At 38.7% G+C, this 15,276-nt stretch overlaps 2 protein-coding genes and 3 non-coding genes across 6 annotated transcripts in view; all 5 read left to right on the top strand.

Moving 5' to 3' along the window:
- Positions 1-1,367: 1,367 nt before the first annotated feature.
- On the top strand, positions 1,368-9,874 carry RABGGTB (Rab geranylgeranyltransferase subunit beta). Of its 2 annotated transcripts, none has more exons than XM_054512800.2 (9): positions 1,368-1,490; positions 2,513-2,620; positions 3,767-3,964; positions 4,566-4,671; positions 5,501-5,553; positions 5,637-5,747; positions 6,685-6,810; positions 8,769-8,922; positions 9,307-9,746. In XM_054512800.2, the coding sequence occupies exons 1-9, from the start codon at positions 1,422-1,424 to the stop codon at positions 9,441-9,443; spliced, it is 1,062 nt and encodes a 353-aa protein (XP_054368775.1). In that variant the 5' UTR covers positions 1,368-1,421; the 3' UTR covers positions 9,444-9,746. The 2 variants fall into 2 exon arrangements, with proteins under 2 accessions (XP_054368775.1, XP_045753350.1); XM_045897394.3 differs by having other exon boundaries at positions 1,372-1,490; positions 8,769-8,918; positions 9,303-9,874.
- On the top strand, positions 2,237-2,315 carry LOC123860715 (small nucleolar RNA SNORD45). Its single transcript, XR_006794830.1, has one exon. It is a non-coding gene; the product is annotated as a small nucleolar RNA SNORD45 (small nucleolar RNA).
- On the top strand, positions 2,950-3,033 carry LOC123860712 (small nucleolar RNA SNORD45). The gene has a single exon (XR_006794828.1). It is a non-coding gene; the product is annotated as a small nucleolar RNA SNORD45 (small nucleolar RNA).
- Positions 4,113-4,184, top strand: LOC123860713 (small nucleolar RNA SNORD45). The gene has a single exon (XR_006794829.1). It is a non-coding gene; the product is annotated as a small nucleolar RNA SNORD45 (small nucleolar RNA).
- A 102-nt stretch (positions 9,875-9,976) lies between the features above and the next one.
- Positions 9,977-15,276, top strand: part of MSH4 (mutS homolog 4) — a 93,997-nt gene continuing 88,697 nt past the window's right edge. Inside the window, exon 1 of the mRNA XM_064588969.1 lies at positions 9,977-12,380. Coding sequence (XP_064445039.1) covers positions 11,972-12,380 — 409 coding nt within the window. The 5' untranslated portion in view covers positions 9,977-11,971. The remainder of the gene's footprint in view (positions 12,381-15,276) is intronic.

Below are 15,276 nucleotides of genomic sequence, written 5' to 3'. Positions count from 1 at the left end.
ATCTGAATGGTACTTTTTGGATCTGATACTTGTATTATTACTTTGAGGATTGCTTTCCCTAGGAAGTCTCACCACTCCCTCTCTCCCTTGTTTTTCCTCCCTCTACCACATCCCTCTCCTACCTGACTTAGAGGCAAAACAAAGCTGGGGAAATTACATTAATATTTACTGCAGAGTTCTGTTTTGTTTTTGAAGATTTTGAAAGAGAGAGAGAGAGCGCACAAGCAGAGGGAGGGCAGACGGAGAGGGACAAGCAGACTCCAAGCTTAATTTAGCTCAGCATAGAGCCTGACATGGGGCTCAAGGCAGGGCTTGATCCCAGGACCCTGAGATCCTGACCTGAGCCAAAGTCAGAGACTTAACCCACTGAGTCACCCAGGTGTTTAGGGCAGACTTTTTTTTAAGACAAAAAGTATTAGGGCTAGAGACAGTCATCACTTAATGGTAAAAGGATCAACTCACCAAAAATAGATGCTAAACTTACATGCATTTAATAAAGTAGCCTCAAAATATAAATGGGAATATCAATTACAGGGAGAAAAAAAGAAATTTATCATCATAGCAGATTCAACACTCTTGATTATTGATAGCCCATATATGTCACTGTGTCAGGAACCCTTCTCCAAATCGTTACTGAATGTAATAAATTGTAAGGGTATGGGGTGCCAATATTTTCTAATGGCTGCTCAGAAACTTGAGTATGAAAGACCTAAGGAAGCACAAATGAAAATAGCTGTAATAACAAATCTGAATTTAATGGAAAGCTTGTGAAAAGAACATGGATGTTTCTTTTCCAAAAATAATTTACAGAACTTCCAGCTAGTAGCACTTGCTGAAGAAGTTAAGGGAGTGAGAGAGTCACATCCGGAACCAAGAAGGCAAACAGGAGGGAAATGAGTATTTTATTAACATTCACTCAAAAAACATTTATTGAACACTTCCTACGTGCAAGAATTCTAATTACCATCCACTTCAGAACTAGAGTTCATTTTTTTTTTAAGATGTTATTTATTTATTTGACAAAGAGAGACACAGCGAGAGAGGGAACATAAGCACCGGGAGCAGGAGAGGGAGAAGCATGTCTCCCGCAGAGCAGGGAGTCCCATGTGGGGCTTGATCCCAGGACCCTGGGATCATGACCTGAGCCGAAAGCAGACACTGAACGACTGAAACACCCAGGTGCCCCAAGAACTCCAGAGTTCAAATTAAAAGTAATTCAGATACTTAAATATTCCTTAAAACTTTTAGACACACCACGGTCACTACAGGACGAGAAAATGGGCGCCAGAGAATTCGGGTCAGGCAGCGAGGACACCTATCAGCAGTCGGCGGGGTCCTAGGGCAGTCAAGCCACCGCTCCTTGCTACAGGCGGGAGTGTGGTCAGCTATGCCGGTGCTCGGAAGGGACCTGGGGGGAGCTTATGCGCAGGCGCGGGCCGCTCAAATCCACCCAGGAACGAACCAAAGTTCTCTTTTCGGTCTCAGACATGGTGAGTGAGGTTGTCCTCAGCAGTGGCTGCCCGGGTGGCGTCTGGGTGGAGTAATACTGAGCAGCTCAGTCGCCCTAATTTTTTAGCACGTATTGGAGGACGGTTGGGTTAAGACACTGGCCTTGGACGGTTTCTTTAGGGCTCAGAGAGGGTGAAGTATTACTCAGCGTTTTCTGCAGACTTCGCGGGCCCACGTACGGCTTCTGATTTTATCCAGGCTTCTTCCTAAGACGCGGGCCTCAGGATTCAACGGCCCGATTTCTTAATTCCTCAAAAAAGCCGGGCCAGTCAGTGGTTCCTTTTTATTTTCTGGCTCAAAATCTATAAAGTAATGTCTTTGAAGATGCAGTGAATTTTAAGTGGGATCTGATGGAAATTCACTAAATTCTTTTCGGTAATCGTCATGACCTACTTACACTGAGTTTACAATAAATGCGGGCAACTAGAGCAGCATCATTTCCTGAGGGCTTGTTGCAAATGAAGAAATCAAGATTAAAGCTGGAGAAGATGAGGCTAAAGGAGCTTACTGATAAATTGAATAACCTAGGATTAATAAGATTTCATTAAAGATCTTAACTGCAAATTATGGGCTAGCTATATTTTATATATAAGTGTTCTAATTTTAATGCTTCAACTTTCTGCTGCATGTAAACTAAGTTTTGAATTGGTAAGGTTGGATTTTCTGTGGTGTTTATTTTACTTTAAGTGAATGATAAGCAACAACAGATGAGGGTAATAATTTTTTGGGTCAATGATGAGCTGGCATGTATTCTGAATCTGAAGCTGATTATTACTACTTTAGCTCTAGAATTACTCTGAGACCTGAAAAATACCCGAATCTTTACAAGGGCGTTAGTGCTTAAGTTCTTTCTGGTCAGATACTTGGCAATTCTTATGTAGAAAGTTTCTGTGTGGCAAGATGGAATCAAAGTGAAAAGTTCAGATGTATACTGAATATATACACTGTGGTCAAACATTAAAAAATGAACAGTTACGAAGTCACTGCTTTATTATTTTGAAAGGGCACACCGCAGAAGGATGTTATTATCAAGTCAGATGCGCCTGATACGCTATTGTTAGAGAAGCATGCAGATTATATCGCGTCCTATGGCTCAAAGAAAGATGATTATGTATGTATGATTTCATGTTGAAAGTTTGTTTTATTTTGAACAAATGAGACTAATATGCATAAACAGTAAGTAGGTCAATATTTGTGGCCCATGTTATTTTTTTGTCCATGTTTCTTAAAAATGATAACTCCTCCATGCCAGGGACTGAAGTTCTCTCCATGAAGTGCAGTGAGTGTACCTTTTACTGAGTGAGGTTGAGGGTCAACCAGAATTAACCGTGGTTCTCAGAGGCTTTGACAGACAAAATAGATTCCCCATCTGCCCAGATTTTTAAGAGGTTTGAGGTACAGAAGAGATTTGTATTTTTGTACTTGAGGTATTACTTTCAAGGTCAGTGATGTGTTGGCATGTATTACCTGAATATATGGCTGATGTGTAACAACACTTTAGCTCTAGAATTACGCTGAGACCTTGAAAGAGTTTTACCTTAAGTTTCAAACCTTGAGTAGTTTTCCTCTCTGGGACAATCTTAGAAAAAAGTAATGAAACTGAAAGTAAATATTTTTCCCTGTAGTGTCCAAACAACTTAATTAATTTACCATCTTGGGAAATCTCTAGTATTGATTAATTTGTGACTTGTTAAATTCCCTAAGACTACTCACCTGATTCAGAACCTTAACGTAATGCATTGGTGACTAGCAAAAATTTATTTCTGATCTAGTCTCTACCAGTTTTTAGGTCTCTGATTAGCTACTGTTGGCTATTTTATCTTAATTTTTGCATGCCTTGGCCATTTTGGTTTTCAGGTCATTGTACCATTTACTAATAGGTAGTAGATAGGCTTTGTACATAGTCCATATATTAATAGAGTGGATGTCTGATAAATATGATGTAGGTACTCTGAAAGAAATACTCTGTCCCCAAACTTGAAAAAAGTTGGTATATTTTTGACTTACTCTTCTGGTTGGCTCTTAGGAGAGATTAAAGTCCTATTTGTATTAGTCGCAGATAAGTTTATCCTATGCATCTCAGATACTTACCCTTTCCCCACCCCCAGATTTGATAGCCACAAATTTAAAATAAATACCTTTGTTAGAATCAATTGAATTAAACAGTAAGTGTGGCTAGTTAGTTTTTATGTGTTCTATCACTTTAATAACCCTGCATCAATTCAGACTGGCACATTAAAATAATTGTGTATTTTAGGAATACTGTATGTCTGAGTATTTGAGAATGAGTGGTATCTATTGGGGTCTGACTGTAATGGATCTCATGGGACAACTACATCGGATGAATAGAGAAGAAATTCTGACATTTATTAAATCATGTCAACACGAGTGTGGTGGAATAAGTGCTAGTATCGGACATGACCCTCATCTTTTGTACACTCTAAGTGCTGTCCAGGTAAATACTTACTAAAATTTAACAGTCTTGGTAGTGTGTTCTCTTAGCTGAGAATGGAGAAATTACACTGGGTATTAGGAACATGATAAAACTGGTGTCTGTCAAAAAAGTTTCCCCAGTCTTTCTAAATGAAGCCTGTATTCTACAAGGTCAATGATGTGATGGCATGTATTAGCTGAATCCAAAGTTGATGTAAACTGTAAAATTACACTGAGACCTTGAATGATAAAATGTTTATTTTCAGTATATATAAATAATTTGAAAATCACCAGGTAGAGTTAAGTGTTTTAATTTTGATAATAGTGAAGATGTGCAATTGTGGCTTTAAAGTCTACTTCTGTATATGTAAGTTAGTATATTTAAAAGTTTTGAAATACTAAGCTACAGTTTACATGGAGGAAATAAATTCTGTTACTGGTTTGGGTTTGTTGATAATGCTTGTGGCATAGTAGAAGATAGTCTGCGTGTTTGCGAAAAGGCCACAATATGCATAGGCAAAAGGACATGCTTGCTTGACAGTTTAAAAGGTAGTTGAGGAAGAACATCATTACAACAAACTTAGCAGTGTTGAAGTGTTTAATTTGTTTTGTTTTTGTTACAGATTCTTACTCTGTATGATAGTGTTAATGTTATTGATGTAAATAAAGTTGTGGAATATGTTCAGAGTCTACAGAAAGAGGATGGTTCGTTTGCTGGAGATATTTGGGGTAATGTCAGTCTAATCCATGCTATCCAAAATACCAATATTAAAAACTCTGTTTTGGTGTTTATTGTAGTGATAAGGTTTGTTGAAAGTTTTTAAATACAATGAATTGGAGGCTTTGTTAATAATTAAAGGAGATTTTTAAGGTTTTCATCTTTTCAGGTCCCACGAAGCAGCTGGTCTTACTGAAGTTAAATGGTCTGCTGGAAGTTCCAGCATGCACTGTGCTAGTTATATCAGCATACAGGAGAACTGGAACAGAGGGGGCCAGTCTAAAATTTGAGGTAGGTGAAATTTTTTCCCCCAATATTTGGTGGCTTTGTAAAGTTTTTTTTTTTTTTTTATATGAACTACTTGAGAGGGAGAAATATTCAAAAAACTTTACAAACTTACTGGATATTTGAGTGGAGGGAGGGAATAGTACTATACTTGATAAATGTAGATAATCTCTGCTTTAGGGCTGAATACAGTGCAGGCCGGAGAGACCAGCTGCCTCATGGGATGTGAAAATCTACTTTTATATAGTAGGGTAAGTTTATTGTCATTATTAGAAATTGAATAGTCATTTTGGTTCTGTGTTACCTTTCGGGGTGCTCTAAGCAACTTAAGATAATTTGCTGTATCAAAACTTTCTAGTTCTTGGATTCCTTAGAAGTGATTTTACCTCAGATTCAGCTTTCCTCCTCGTGATTTAAAAGTAAATGTTAAGCTTGAACTCATGGAAATTTAAACATGGCAGTTGTACTGTTTGCTTTTAGTTAACTGGTATTATATATTAGGATCAGATGTCTCGGGTAACACTTAGTTTTGATTTGATTTCCTTTTTCTTTTAGGAGAAATTGATACAAGATTCTCTTTTTGTGCGGTGGCAACCTTGGCCCTGTTGGTAAGTTTTGAATATTGTATTGGAATAATTAAGTGCCCGTGATTATTCTGGAATTCAATAGGCTTATTTTTTTCTGTTTGTAGGGGAAGCTAGATGCTATTAATGTGGAAAAGGCAATTGAATTTGTTTTATCGTGTATGAACTTTGATGGTGGATTTGGTTGCAGGCCAGGTTCTGAATCCCATGCTGGGCAGGTAATTTATTAATGCAGATTAAAATATGTCAGTTTTGAAGGGATAAGTGATAAACTGGGAAAATAGAGTAATTGCAGTTTCAGTGTCTGTTATGTATGACTGAAGTTAATTTAAATGTAATGTGGGATCTTACATAGGAATTGCTTAAATACAGATAAAGAAAGGCATTTTTACAGTAGTTTTATATACATTCCCTGTTGGTGGAACCCCCTGGCCTGGGCAAACATAAGTAGGTTCGTTATCATGAAAGATACATTTTTATTTTTCCCTTATTCCTATCCTGAACACCTATTTCCTTGTGCCAGAGAGGCAAATTGTATTTTTAAATAGTATTTAGTATTTACATTGTATCTGTCAATAGTTGTCCAATAAAATTTGCTTTTAGAGCCACCTGGCTGGCTCTGTTGGTAGAGCATAAGATTCTTGATCTTGGGGGAGCCTGGGTGGCTCAGTGGTTAAGCATCTGCCTTCGGCTCAGGTCATGATCCCAGGGTCCTGGGATTGAGTTCTACATCGGGCTCCCTGCTTGGCAGCAGGCCTGCTTCTCCCTCTCCCACTCCCCCTGCTTGTGTTCCTGCTCTCGCTATCTCTCTCTGTCAAATAAATAAATAAAATCTTTAAAAAAGAAAAAAAGATTCTTGATCTTGGGGTTGTAAGTTTGAACCCCATGTTGGGTATTCTAAAAATAAAATCTTGTAAAAAAAATTTTTGCTTTTAGCCATGAGGAAATGTTGACAGTATTTCATTGCAGAATTGTATCCTAGAATTAGTATGTTTGGATTTGTTCAGATGGCTATGTGATACTTATGTGTTTGCAATTCTGACTTGTCAATAGAAAATTAGTTTTTAGACATAAAATGGCATTTTGAGTAGTTTTTATCACTACATTACTGTTGAAAAATTATTATACACATGTACTTTATGTCTGTAATTTTAGATCTATTGTTGCACAGGATTTCTGGCTATTACTAGCCAGTTGCATCAAGTAAATTCTGATTTACTCGGTTGGTGGCTTTGTGAACGACAGTTACCATCAGGTGGACTCAATGGAAGGCCAGAGAAGGTATTGTTTCATAAGATATACTGTGTTCTAATAGCTTTATAGCCACTATAGCTTCTTGTAAATTGATAATGTGCTTTTACCCCTCCCCGCATTGCAATTTTTCAGTTGTACTTCCTAAAAAATGCTCTTGGCAAAAGTAAAACAACTGGAGTGGAGCTACTTATTAGTTATGGTATCCATTTGAAAGACTCTTGAGGAAAAGATGTGTATGCTACCTTCTGATGATCTTTTTATGACAAAGCTGTCTTCTGGTTTTCCCTATCCTGAAGTGGATTCTGGAGTTATCTGAAGGAAAACAAAAAAATGTCAGATTGCTTTGAAATATATTTGTATTCAGATACAGTATGTATTCTTAAAGTGTCTTTTTCCCTATCCTGAAGGTCTTGTATTTTTCAGGCATTGAAATGAAGCTGTTTCTTTAAACTTTTAATTCTAGATCTATACCAGAGAAAATCAGTCCTGTATTAAAAGCTTTCTTTATATCTGGGACCCAAAGAGTACTGTTAAATGAATACATGTATCTTGTACAGAAATCTCCATGTCTACTTATGGGTGTGAAAGGACAATTTACCAAATCAGTGATTTTTAAAAATTATGTTACAAAATTTTTATTTAAAAACCTTACTAAATTTTTTAAGAAAGACCCAGTTTTTGACATTTTGATTTGGAGAAAAGGGAATCAAATTTTCCTTTGCACGTCCACAGTTCGCTTTAGCTCTCATACATTAAATTGGGTCTGTAAGGGCCAGGTAGTAAATGTTTTCAGTTCTGTAGGATATACAGTCTTGTTGGCAAGTACATTACTACCCTAAAGAGCAGATGGTGCCATAGACCATAAGAAACCAGTGGGCATGGCTGTGTTTCAGTAAAGTAACAGTGGTTACATTTGAATTTCATATCATTTTCCTATCACAAGACTGTATTTTGTTTTCCTGTTTTTTTTGGGGGGGGGGGGTGGTTTTTTTATTTTTAGACTGCGTATTTTAAAAAACGATTTACAGGGCGCCTGGGTGGCTCAATCGTTAAGCGTCTGCCTTCGGCTCGGGTCATGATCCGCGCATGGGGCTCCCTGCTCCGTGGGAGGCCTGCTTCTCCCTCTCCCATTCCCCCTGCTGTGTTCCCTCTTGCTGTGTCCCTCTCTGTCAAATAAGTAAATAAAATCTTTAAAAAAAAATAAAAACGATTCACACATATAAAAAAATTCTTTGGTTGTAGTCTAGGTTTGACTCAAGGGCTGTAGCTTGCTGGATCCCTGACAGTATTGTGATAGGGCATGGTGGTTCCTTTGTCTGGATCATTGTATTTTTGTTTTAGCTTTGCTTGCTCAATATTTATGAACAAGTTGGGTTGGGAAATACCCACAGGTGGTTTCTAGCTAGTTACAATCCAATGAAAAACCTGCGCAACTTTCAACAGTTAGAAAATGGGTCAGGGTTGGGATTGCCAGGAATCTGCACTTAACAGTATAGGACAGTATTTTATGTGCCTATGAATCACCCGATTTTGTAGAAATGATTCTGGCATCGAGGTGAGATATTCTGCATTCTTTAAACCCAAGTGACCCATGTTTTGAGGAGCCAGGCTTTAGGTTTTTAAGTAAGTATATGTCTACCTGGACAGCATTTGTTGAAAATGCTCTACCTAGGGAAATAGAACATATCACCATGGATTTCATGAGCGTTAACCACCAGCTTCTTGGATAAGGGGCATTCACTGCGGATAAAATAAAGGTACAGGGATAGTTGTCACTGCGTACCTAAACTCTGAAACATTTAGCATAGGTGTCTGGATTGAAATGTTTGGTCTTTATGCCAGTGATGATCTTTAATTCTAAGTAATTGTATTTATGGATTTTAGCATCTCTAACTGCATGTCAGTATATCCCTTAATCCCCACCACCCCATGTTTGGACTAGAGGATAAAATTGTGGCAACTGCTTGTGGTTTTTTCCCTCCTAGTTACCAGATGTATGCTATTCATGGTGGGTGTTGGCTTCCCTAAAGATAATTGGAAGGCTTCATTGGATTGATAGAGAGAAACTTCGAAGTTTCATTTTAGCATGTCAAGATGAAGAAACAGGAGGATTTGCAGACCGACCAGGAGATATGGCAAGTATATTTCTGACATGTCCATGCAATAGTTACATTGCTTTGAGTTACTTTTACTGCATTTCCAGACTTAGAAATGGATGATATTTAAAGTGTTGCTTTTAAAGCAGGATACTTTTCTGGTAATTTTTATTTGAGAATATATGAAGGATATAAAACAAGTTTACAGAAATTTCTCATCACTTGTCAAAAAAATACTGTATGGTAAAAGGTCTTATATTTAAAAAAAAAAAACACAATTTGAAGCCATCATTTTTCTTTTAGAAAACTAAGCATTTATTCAAGTAAAGAAAATACAATGGAACCCAATATAACTTGTTCAGAAGTAGGGTTTTAGAAGTTTTCATTTTTGTAATACTCTATAAATTCTTATTTTTTAAATAGGTAGATCCTTTTCATACTTTATTTGGAATTGCTGGATTGTCGCTTTTGGGAGAAGAACAGATTAAACCTGTTAGTCCTGTTTTTTGCATGCCTGAAGAAGTACTTCGGAGAGTTAATGTTCAGCCTGAACTAGTGGGCTAGACATTGATGGAGACATGAGACATTGCTTAGTATAGTTGTGCCATCTTAGCATTTCTGTAATGTGCCGAGCAAACTTAAAAATGACCACTGTGTTACTATTTTATATATGAATTGTATTAATTTTAATAAATTATGTAATTATACATAATGTAAAATAAAAATCTTTATCTTCAGCTTTAGATTTCCTTCTGCAATGCTGTTATTCTGAGTACAGTATTTTGTTTCTGCTTCATTGTATTTATTTGTATGTTTCCTTAAAAGCAAACTTAAAGAACTATTGAATTAAAGAAGTCTTGTGTTCTACTTGTTTTTCCTATCTGCTTCTTTCATATTATATAATGACTAATGTAAATTCATCTATATCAGTGAGAATGTTAACTGATAATTGATAAACCCATCCATATATGAATTAAAAGATGCACCCAAATAAATGGCTCTTGAAATTTGGGACTGTTTCATAAGTTTATGGTTACTCTGAATTGATCGCAGTAATTTAGATAAATGGCGCATTTCCATCTTAGAATAGGACTGCATTCTGGACTACGTTCTTATTTTTTAAACATTTTTATGTTCGAATGCCAGCGGTGTACCTAAGGAATTGTTGGCCTTTAAGGAAATAGAAGTTGATAGTTTCCACAATGTTTTTGAAAATGTTTTTCAAAAGACAAAAATGAGCACAAGTATTCTGAGATTTTTACATTCTTGATGAAAGTATTTCAGTGAACATTTCTCTTGAAATGGAAGTTGAAATTTTCTCAAGCATTTTGGCAATACTCTAGTAGTTGTTTTAAGAATGATTAGTGGGGCTCTTCGCTGGCTCAGTTGGTAGAGCATGCCACTCTTGACTTAGGTTGGTCAGTTCAAGCCCCATAGTTGGGGTAGAGTTTTCTCAAGAATGAATAGTGGTGGTTCACTTATACATCATTCACCAATGTCAATTGTAACATCTAGATGAAAAAGTGCTTACATGAGATTCTTGAAATGTTTACCATTATTTTGACAGTTCACTAAAGAGTTTGGGCTGAATTGCCACTATTTTTCTGGAAGTTTGGAACTGGGTGGAATATAATCTTATGTAAATTTTATCACTGGAAGTATTTGAAGGAATTTTGAGGATTCCAGTCATTGCATCTGGGTGAACTATGCTGTTAAGACACCTGACTTAAGAGGTAATTTAGCAGTTGTATGAATTCAGTTTTTTGTTTTATTGAAGTATGGTTGACAGTGTTGCGTTAGTTTCAGGTGTACAACATAGTGATTCCACAAGTCTGTTATGTTCAGTAATGTTTGAATATCTTCCAATAGCAGTATCCAAAGTATTTTTTTTTTTAATTATTTATTTTATAGAGACCTAGCCAGAGAGGGAACACATGCAGGGGGAGTGGGGGAGGAGAAGCAGGCTTCTCGAGCAGGGAGCCCGATGTGGGGTTTGATCCCAGAACCCTGGGATCATGACCTGAGCGGAAGGCAGACGCTTAAGACCCTTAACGACTGAGCCACCCAGGCATCCCAAAGTATTTTCTCAATCCTAGTGTCTCTGAAGTTGGTACTATTTCTATATTCAAGAAAATATGCACAGAACAATTTCATGGAGATCATTTGTTGCAAAGCTAGAGCTTGGATTTGTATAGTCTGTTCTTAACTAATTTGTACCTACAGGGGCGTTTAGGTGGCTCAGTCGTTAAGCGTCTTCCTTCAGCTGGGATCGAGCCTGGGATCCGGCTCCTTGCTTGGCGGGAAGTCTGCTCCCTCTCCCACTCCCCCTGCTTGTGTTCCCTCTGTCGCTGTGTCTCTCTCTGTCAAAAAAATCTTTAAAAAAACTGATTTGTACCTACAGTACAATAAATTGGGAACTGTCCAAGAGCGATCTCATCCATTTTTTTTTTTTTTTTAAGATTTTATTTATTTGGCAGAGACACAGCGACCGAGGGAACACAAGCAGGGGGAGTGAGAGAGGGAGAAGCAGGCTTCCCGCAGAGGAGGGAGCCTGATGCGGGGCTAGATCCCAGGACCCTGGGATCGTGACCTGAGCTGAGGGCAGATGCTTAACGACTGAGCCACCCACGTGCCCCGATCTCATCCATCTTGACCTGGATCTTAGGGTACTGTGCATGCAGTCATGTGCTTATTGGGTGAATATTGTGATAATTACAACAGCCTTGTGGATATTTAAGCTGTAGGGGGTCAATGGCTCCTTTCTCTGTTTCTCCATAAGAGCAGGTAGGTGGGCTGAACACATTTGTTCACACCATCATAGGCGTTCGGTGTCTAGTGGTGGACAGTTCGTAAATTTAAAAAGCTCAGTGTATGTGGGGGTGTGGTTCAAAAGCACCAAACACCTTTAGTAAAATACAGTGCTGTGAGAATAGTGGGGCTACCAAATTGGATGGTCATGGATAGGCTCTGAAGAATTCCGTTCAGCTGATCCCTGCAGATTGAAGAGAGCTGTACCTCAGATTAAGCTCAAAGCCAAATCCAGTGGCGGGTGAAGGGACTGGTCACCGGTGGAAGTAGGGCTCCAGGCGTGGATGGGGGAAGCTGGGGCTCACTACGCCTGCGCGCTGGGGCTCACTACGCCTGCGCACTGGGGCTCAGTGCGTCTGCGCGCCGTGCTCGGGCCTTTTTCCGCGACGCTTCTGTACTTCAGGTCGGTGAAGGCGCGCTCAGCAATCTCAGATTTCTGCCTGGGAAGATTTGTGAGGATGCTGAGGCCTGAGGTCTTACCAGTCTCGCCTTCCGTCCCTGCGGCTTCCCCCTCATTGGGAGAGGCTCGGTCTCAGGGTCCTCGCTATAATTTCGGACTCCAGGAGACTCCCGAGAGCCGCCCTTCAGCGCAGGCCTCTGCGTCCACGCCTTCTGGCACATCTGGAGCCGCCGGCGACCGGAGCAGCAGCACGAGTCTCCCTCGCCACCCGCCTCGCGCCGGTCCAGCCCAAGGCAAGGAGTGGGTGGGTGGATTCCGCGGTCAGCTAGAGGTCCGCAGCTCCCGGCGGTTTCGGGGAGTGGTGGCGGGTGGTTACCTCGGAGAAGTTTGAGTTGTGATGGGGCTGAGAGGGTGAGAATGGGGTGCTCTAGGAATTTGATGGGTCTGAGTGAGTCAGAGACTGGACTCTTCAAATGGTACGAGGCCGCGATGATAATGGCCCAGTTCTGAGGAAGGCTGCAGTAACATCCGGTGTAATGCCCTCCCTTTTCTGCCCTCCCAAAAGCGTATGGCAAATGGCAGAATTTGTGCAGCAGTTTGGTGATAGGAGTGGCTCCTCTTGGCTCCTGAACTAAGATGGGATGGAAATAGATTAAATTTAGCATTTCATCTAATTCAGTTGAATAATATGTTTAAGTATTTAAAAATGTATGTCTTTCAATTTGAGTTCAACCCTTTTATATTTGGACAACTCTCCCTTCATGGAAAAACTATCACTTTTTTCACACACCATTGCAGCATAATGGTAAGGTAACAAATGCCAAATCCAGTGGTCACTTTTCAGTTCCCCTGTGTTTAATGTTCTTGACTAGTCTTCTCTTGAACTCTTAATTTGGTTTCCCTAATTCTGCTCTCCCGTTTTTCTCCTGTCTTTCAGAGAACTGCTTTGCTCACCGTTATCAGTTCCCAAATTATGGTTTGTTCTTAAGAGTTTTGGGGTGTTTTTTTTTCTAGGCCGCTTCTTGGTTATGATTATCACTGCTCAGGTCTCCCCTATGCTCCAGATTCCTATTACAGACTGTCTTCTGAAGTTTCTAGTGGGAGACCAATGGACACCTCAGACTCACTATATTATTAATTGAATTCATCTCTCTACAGTTCCTTGAGCTGTTTCTTTTACTTAACTCAATCACTGGATTGTCTAAATCTTAAACCCGTAAGACTTCAGTAGTTTCCTCACAACATCCAAACAGTTAGTAAGTCCTATGTTTATCTTTTAAATAGTTCTTTTCTGCTCTTTGTGCCATTATAGGCTCTCATTATTTTATGTGTGAATTATTGCATCAAACTCTGGCTTTTGTGACTGGATAAATGGTAGTACTATTTCCTGATAAAGTGGGTTTTGTAGGAGAAGCAACCTTTAGAAGGAAAATGTGTTCTGTATGGACATGTTAAATGTGAAGAACCTCTAGGATATCCATATGGTCACACTGAGGCAATTGAATATATGGATCTTGGATTAAGAAGAGAAACTTAGGAGAGATTCAGATTTGAAAGTTACCAGTATATTTGAGGCCAGAGGGGAGAAGATAAAGAAGAAACAGCAAAATAGATGTCAAGGAAATTGGACGGCAACTAAGATAAGTGAATAAGTTTCCAGAAGGAGCTTAGAGTCTAAAAGTAACCTGAGGACAAGAAACAGGCCTCTCTGTCTCTATTCCTGGTAACCACTCCCTTCCTTAGTTCCTTTAAGTCTATGTAGTACAGCACATGGGTTCTATACACTTCTGTACGATGATATCCTTATGCTGCATTCACACTTTTGCAAAAATTTCCTTATCAAACTTCTCAAAGTATCCTAGTTTGAATGTGTCATCCAATTCCTACCGGTACCTGTGTAAAGAAGTCTGATTTTATCCTATGGTGGGTATGGGGACACACTGAGGAATTGTGAGAAAGGAGATAAATGGTGAAATTTCTTTGTCAGAAAGATCACTGGTGATGTTGTGAAGAATGGATTAGAGAGGCATAATACTAGAAGCAAGGAGAACAATTAAGAGACTTGCAGAAGGCCTGAAGAAGATATGGGCTTAAAATGAGCTAATAGGAGTAAAGACGGACAGAAATTTTAGTGGTATTAAAAAATTTTTTTTTACTAGACTTAAATGATTGGGTGTTAGGATTGATGAAAGGGGAATTACGAATGATTCCTGAGTTTATGACTCAAGTGACAAGGTACAAGATGTTATAGTTGGCCAAAACTGGTTATAAATAAGTTTTGAGGGAAAGATAATGAGTATATTTGTGAACATTTAAAAGTTCTGGAAAGATATCTAAAAGTTTACATCTCAAAGGTAGATTTAGGGACATAGAGCCACACTGATAGAACTTTCTGTGATGATAGAAATATTTCATATCTGTGCTGTCTAAAATGGTAGCCAATAGCCAAATGTGGCTTTTGAGCATTTAAAATGTGCCTTGTATGGCGAACAGAATTTTTAATTTTAGTTAATTTTTATTTAAATTGTCAAATGCAGTCAGTAGCTACTATATTGAACAATGCAGGTATAGACCTAAGAATGGTTCTTGCATTTTTAAAGGGTTGAAAAGTAAAAGAAGAAGAGTATTTTGTGACATGTGAAAATTATGTGAAATTCAGGTTTCAGTGTCTGGAAGTAAAGTCGTTTTTTTTTTTTTTTTTTTAATTTAACTTAATATTATTATGTTATGTTAGTCACCGTACAGTTTTTGATGTAGTGTTCCATGATTCATTGTTTGCGTATAACATCCAGAGCTCCATGCAATACATGCCCTCCTTAATACCCACCACTGGGCTAACCCAGCTATTCCTTATGTTCCACAAATAAGTGAAACCATATGATAATTGACTTTCTCTGCTCGACTTATTTCACTTAGCATAATCTCCTCCAGTCCCATCCATGTTGATGTAAAAGTTGGGTAATCATCCTTTCTGATGGCTGAGTAATATTCCATTGTAAATATGGACCACATCTTCTTTATCCATTCATCTGTTGAAGGGCATCTCGGCTCTTTCCACAGTTTGGCTATTGCAGATATTGCTGCTATGAACGTTGGGGTGCGTATGGCCCTTCTTTTCACTACATCTGTGTCTTTGGGGGTAAATAACCCAGTAGTGCAATTGCTCAATCGTAGGGTAGCTCTATTTTT

Source organism: Mirounga angustirostris, unplaced genomic scaffold (genome assembly GCF_029215605.1).
Source record: "Mirounga angustirostris isolate CCGP_5_RB_7025 unplaced genomic scaffold, mMirAng1.0.hap1 SCAF_4, whole genome shotgun sequence".
Taxonomy (NCBI): Eukaryota; Metazoa; Chordata; class Mammalia; order Carnivora; family Phocidae; genus Mirounga; species Mirounga angustirostris.
This window is presented reverse-complemented; position numbering and strand designations above follow the sequence as displayed.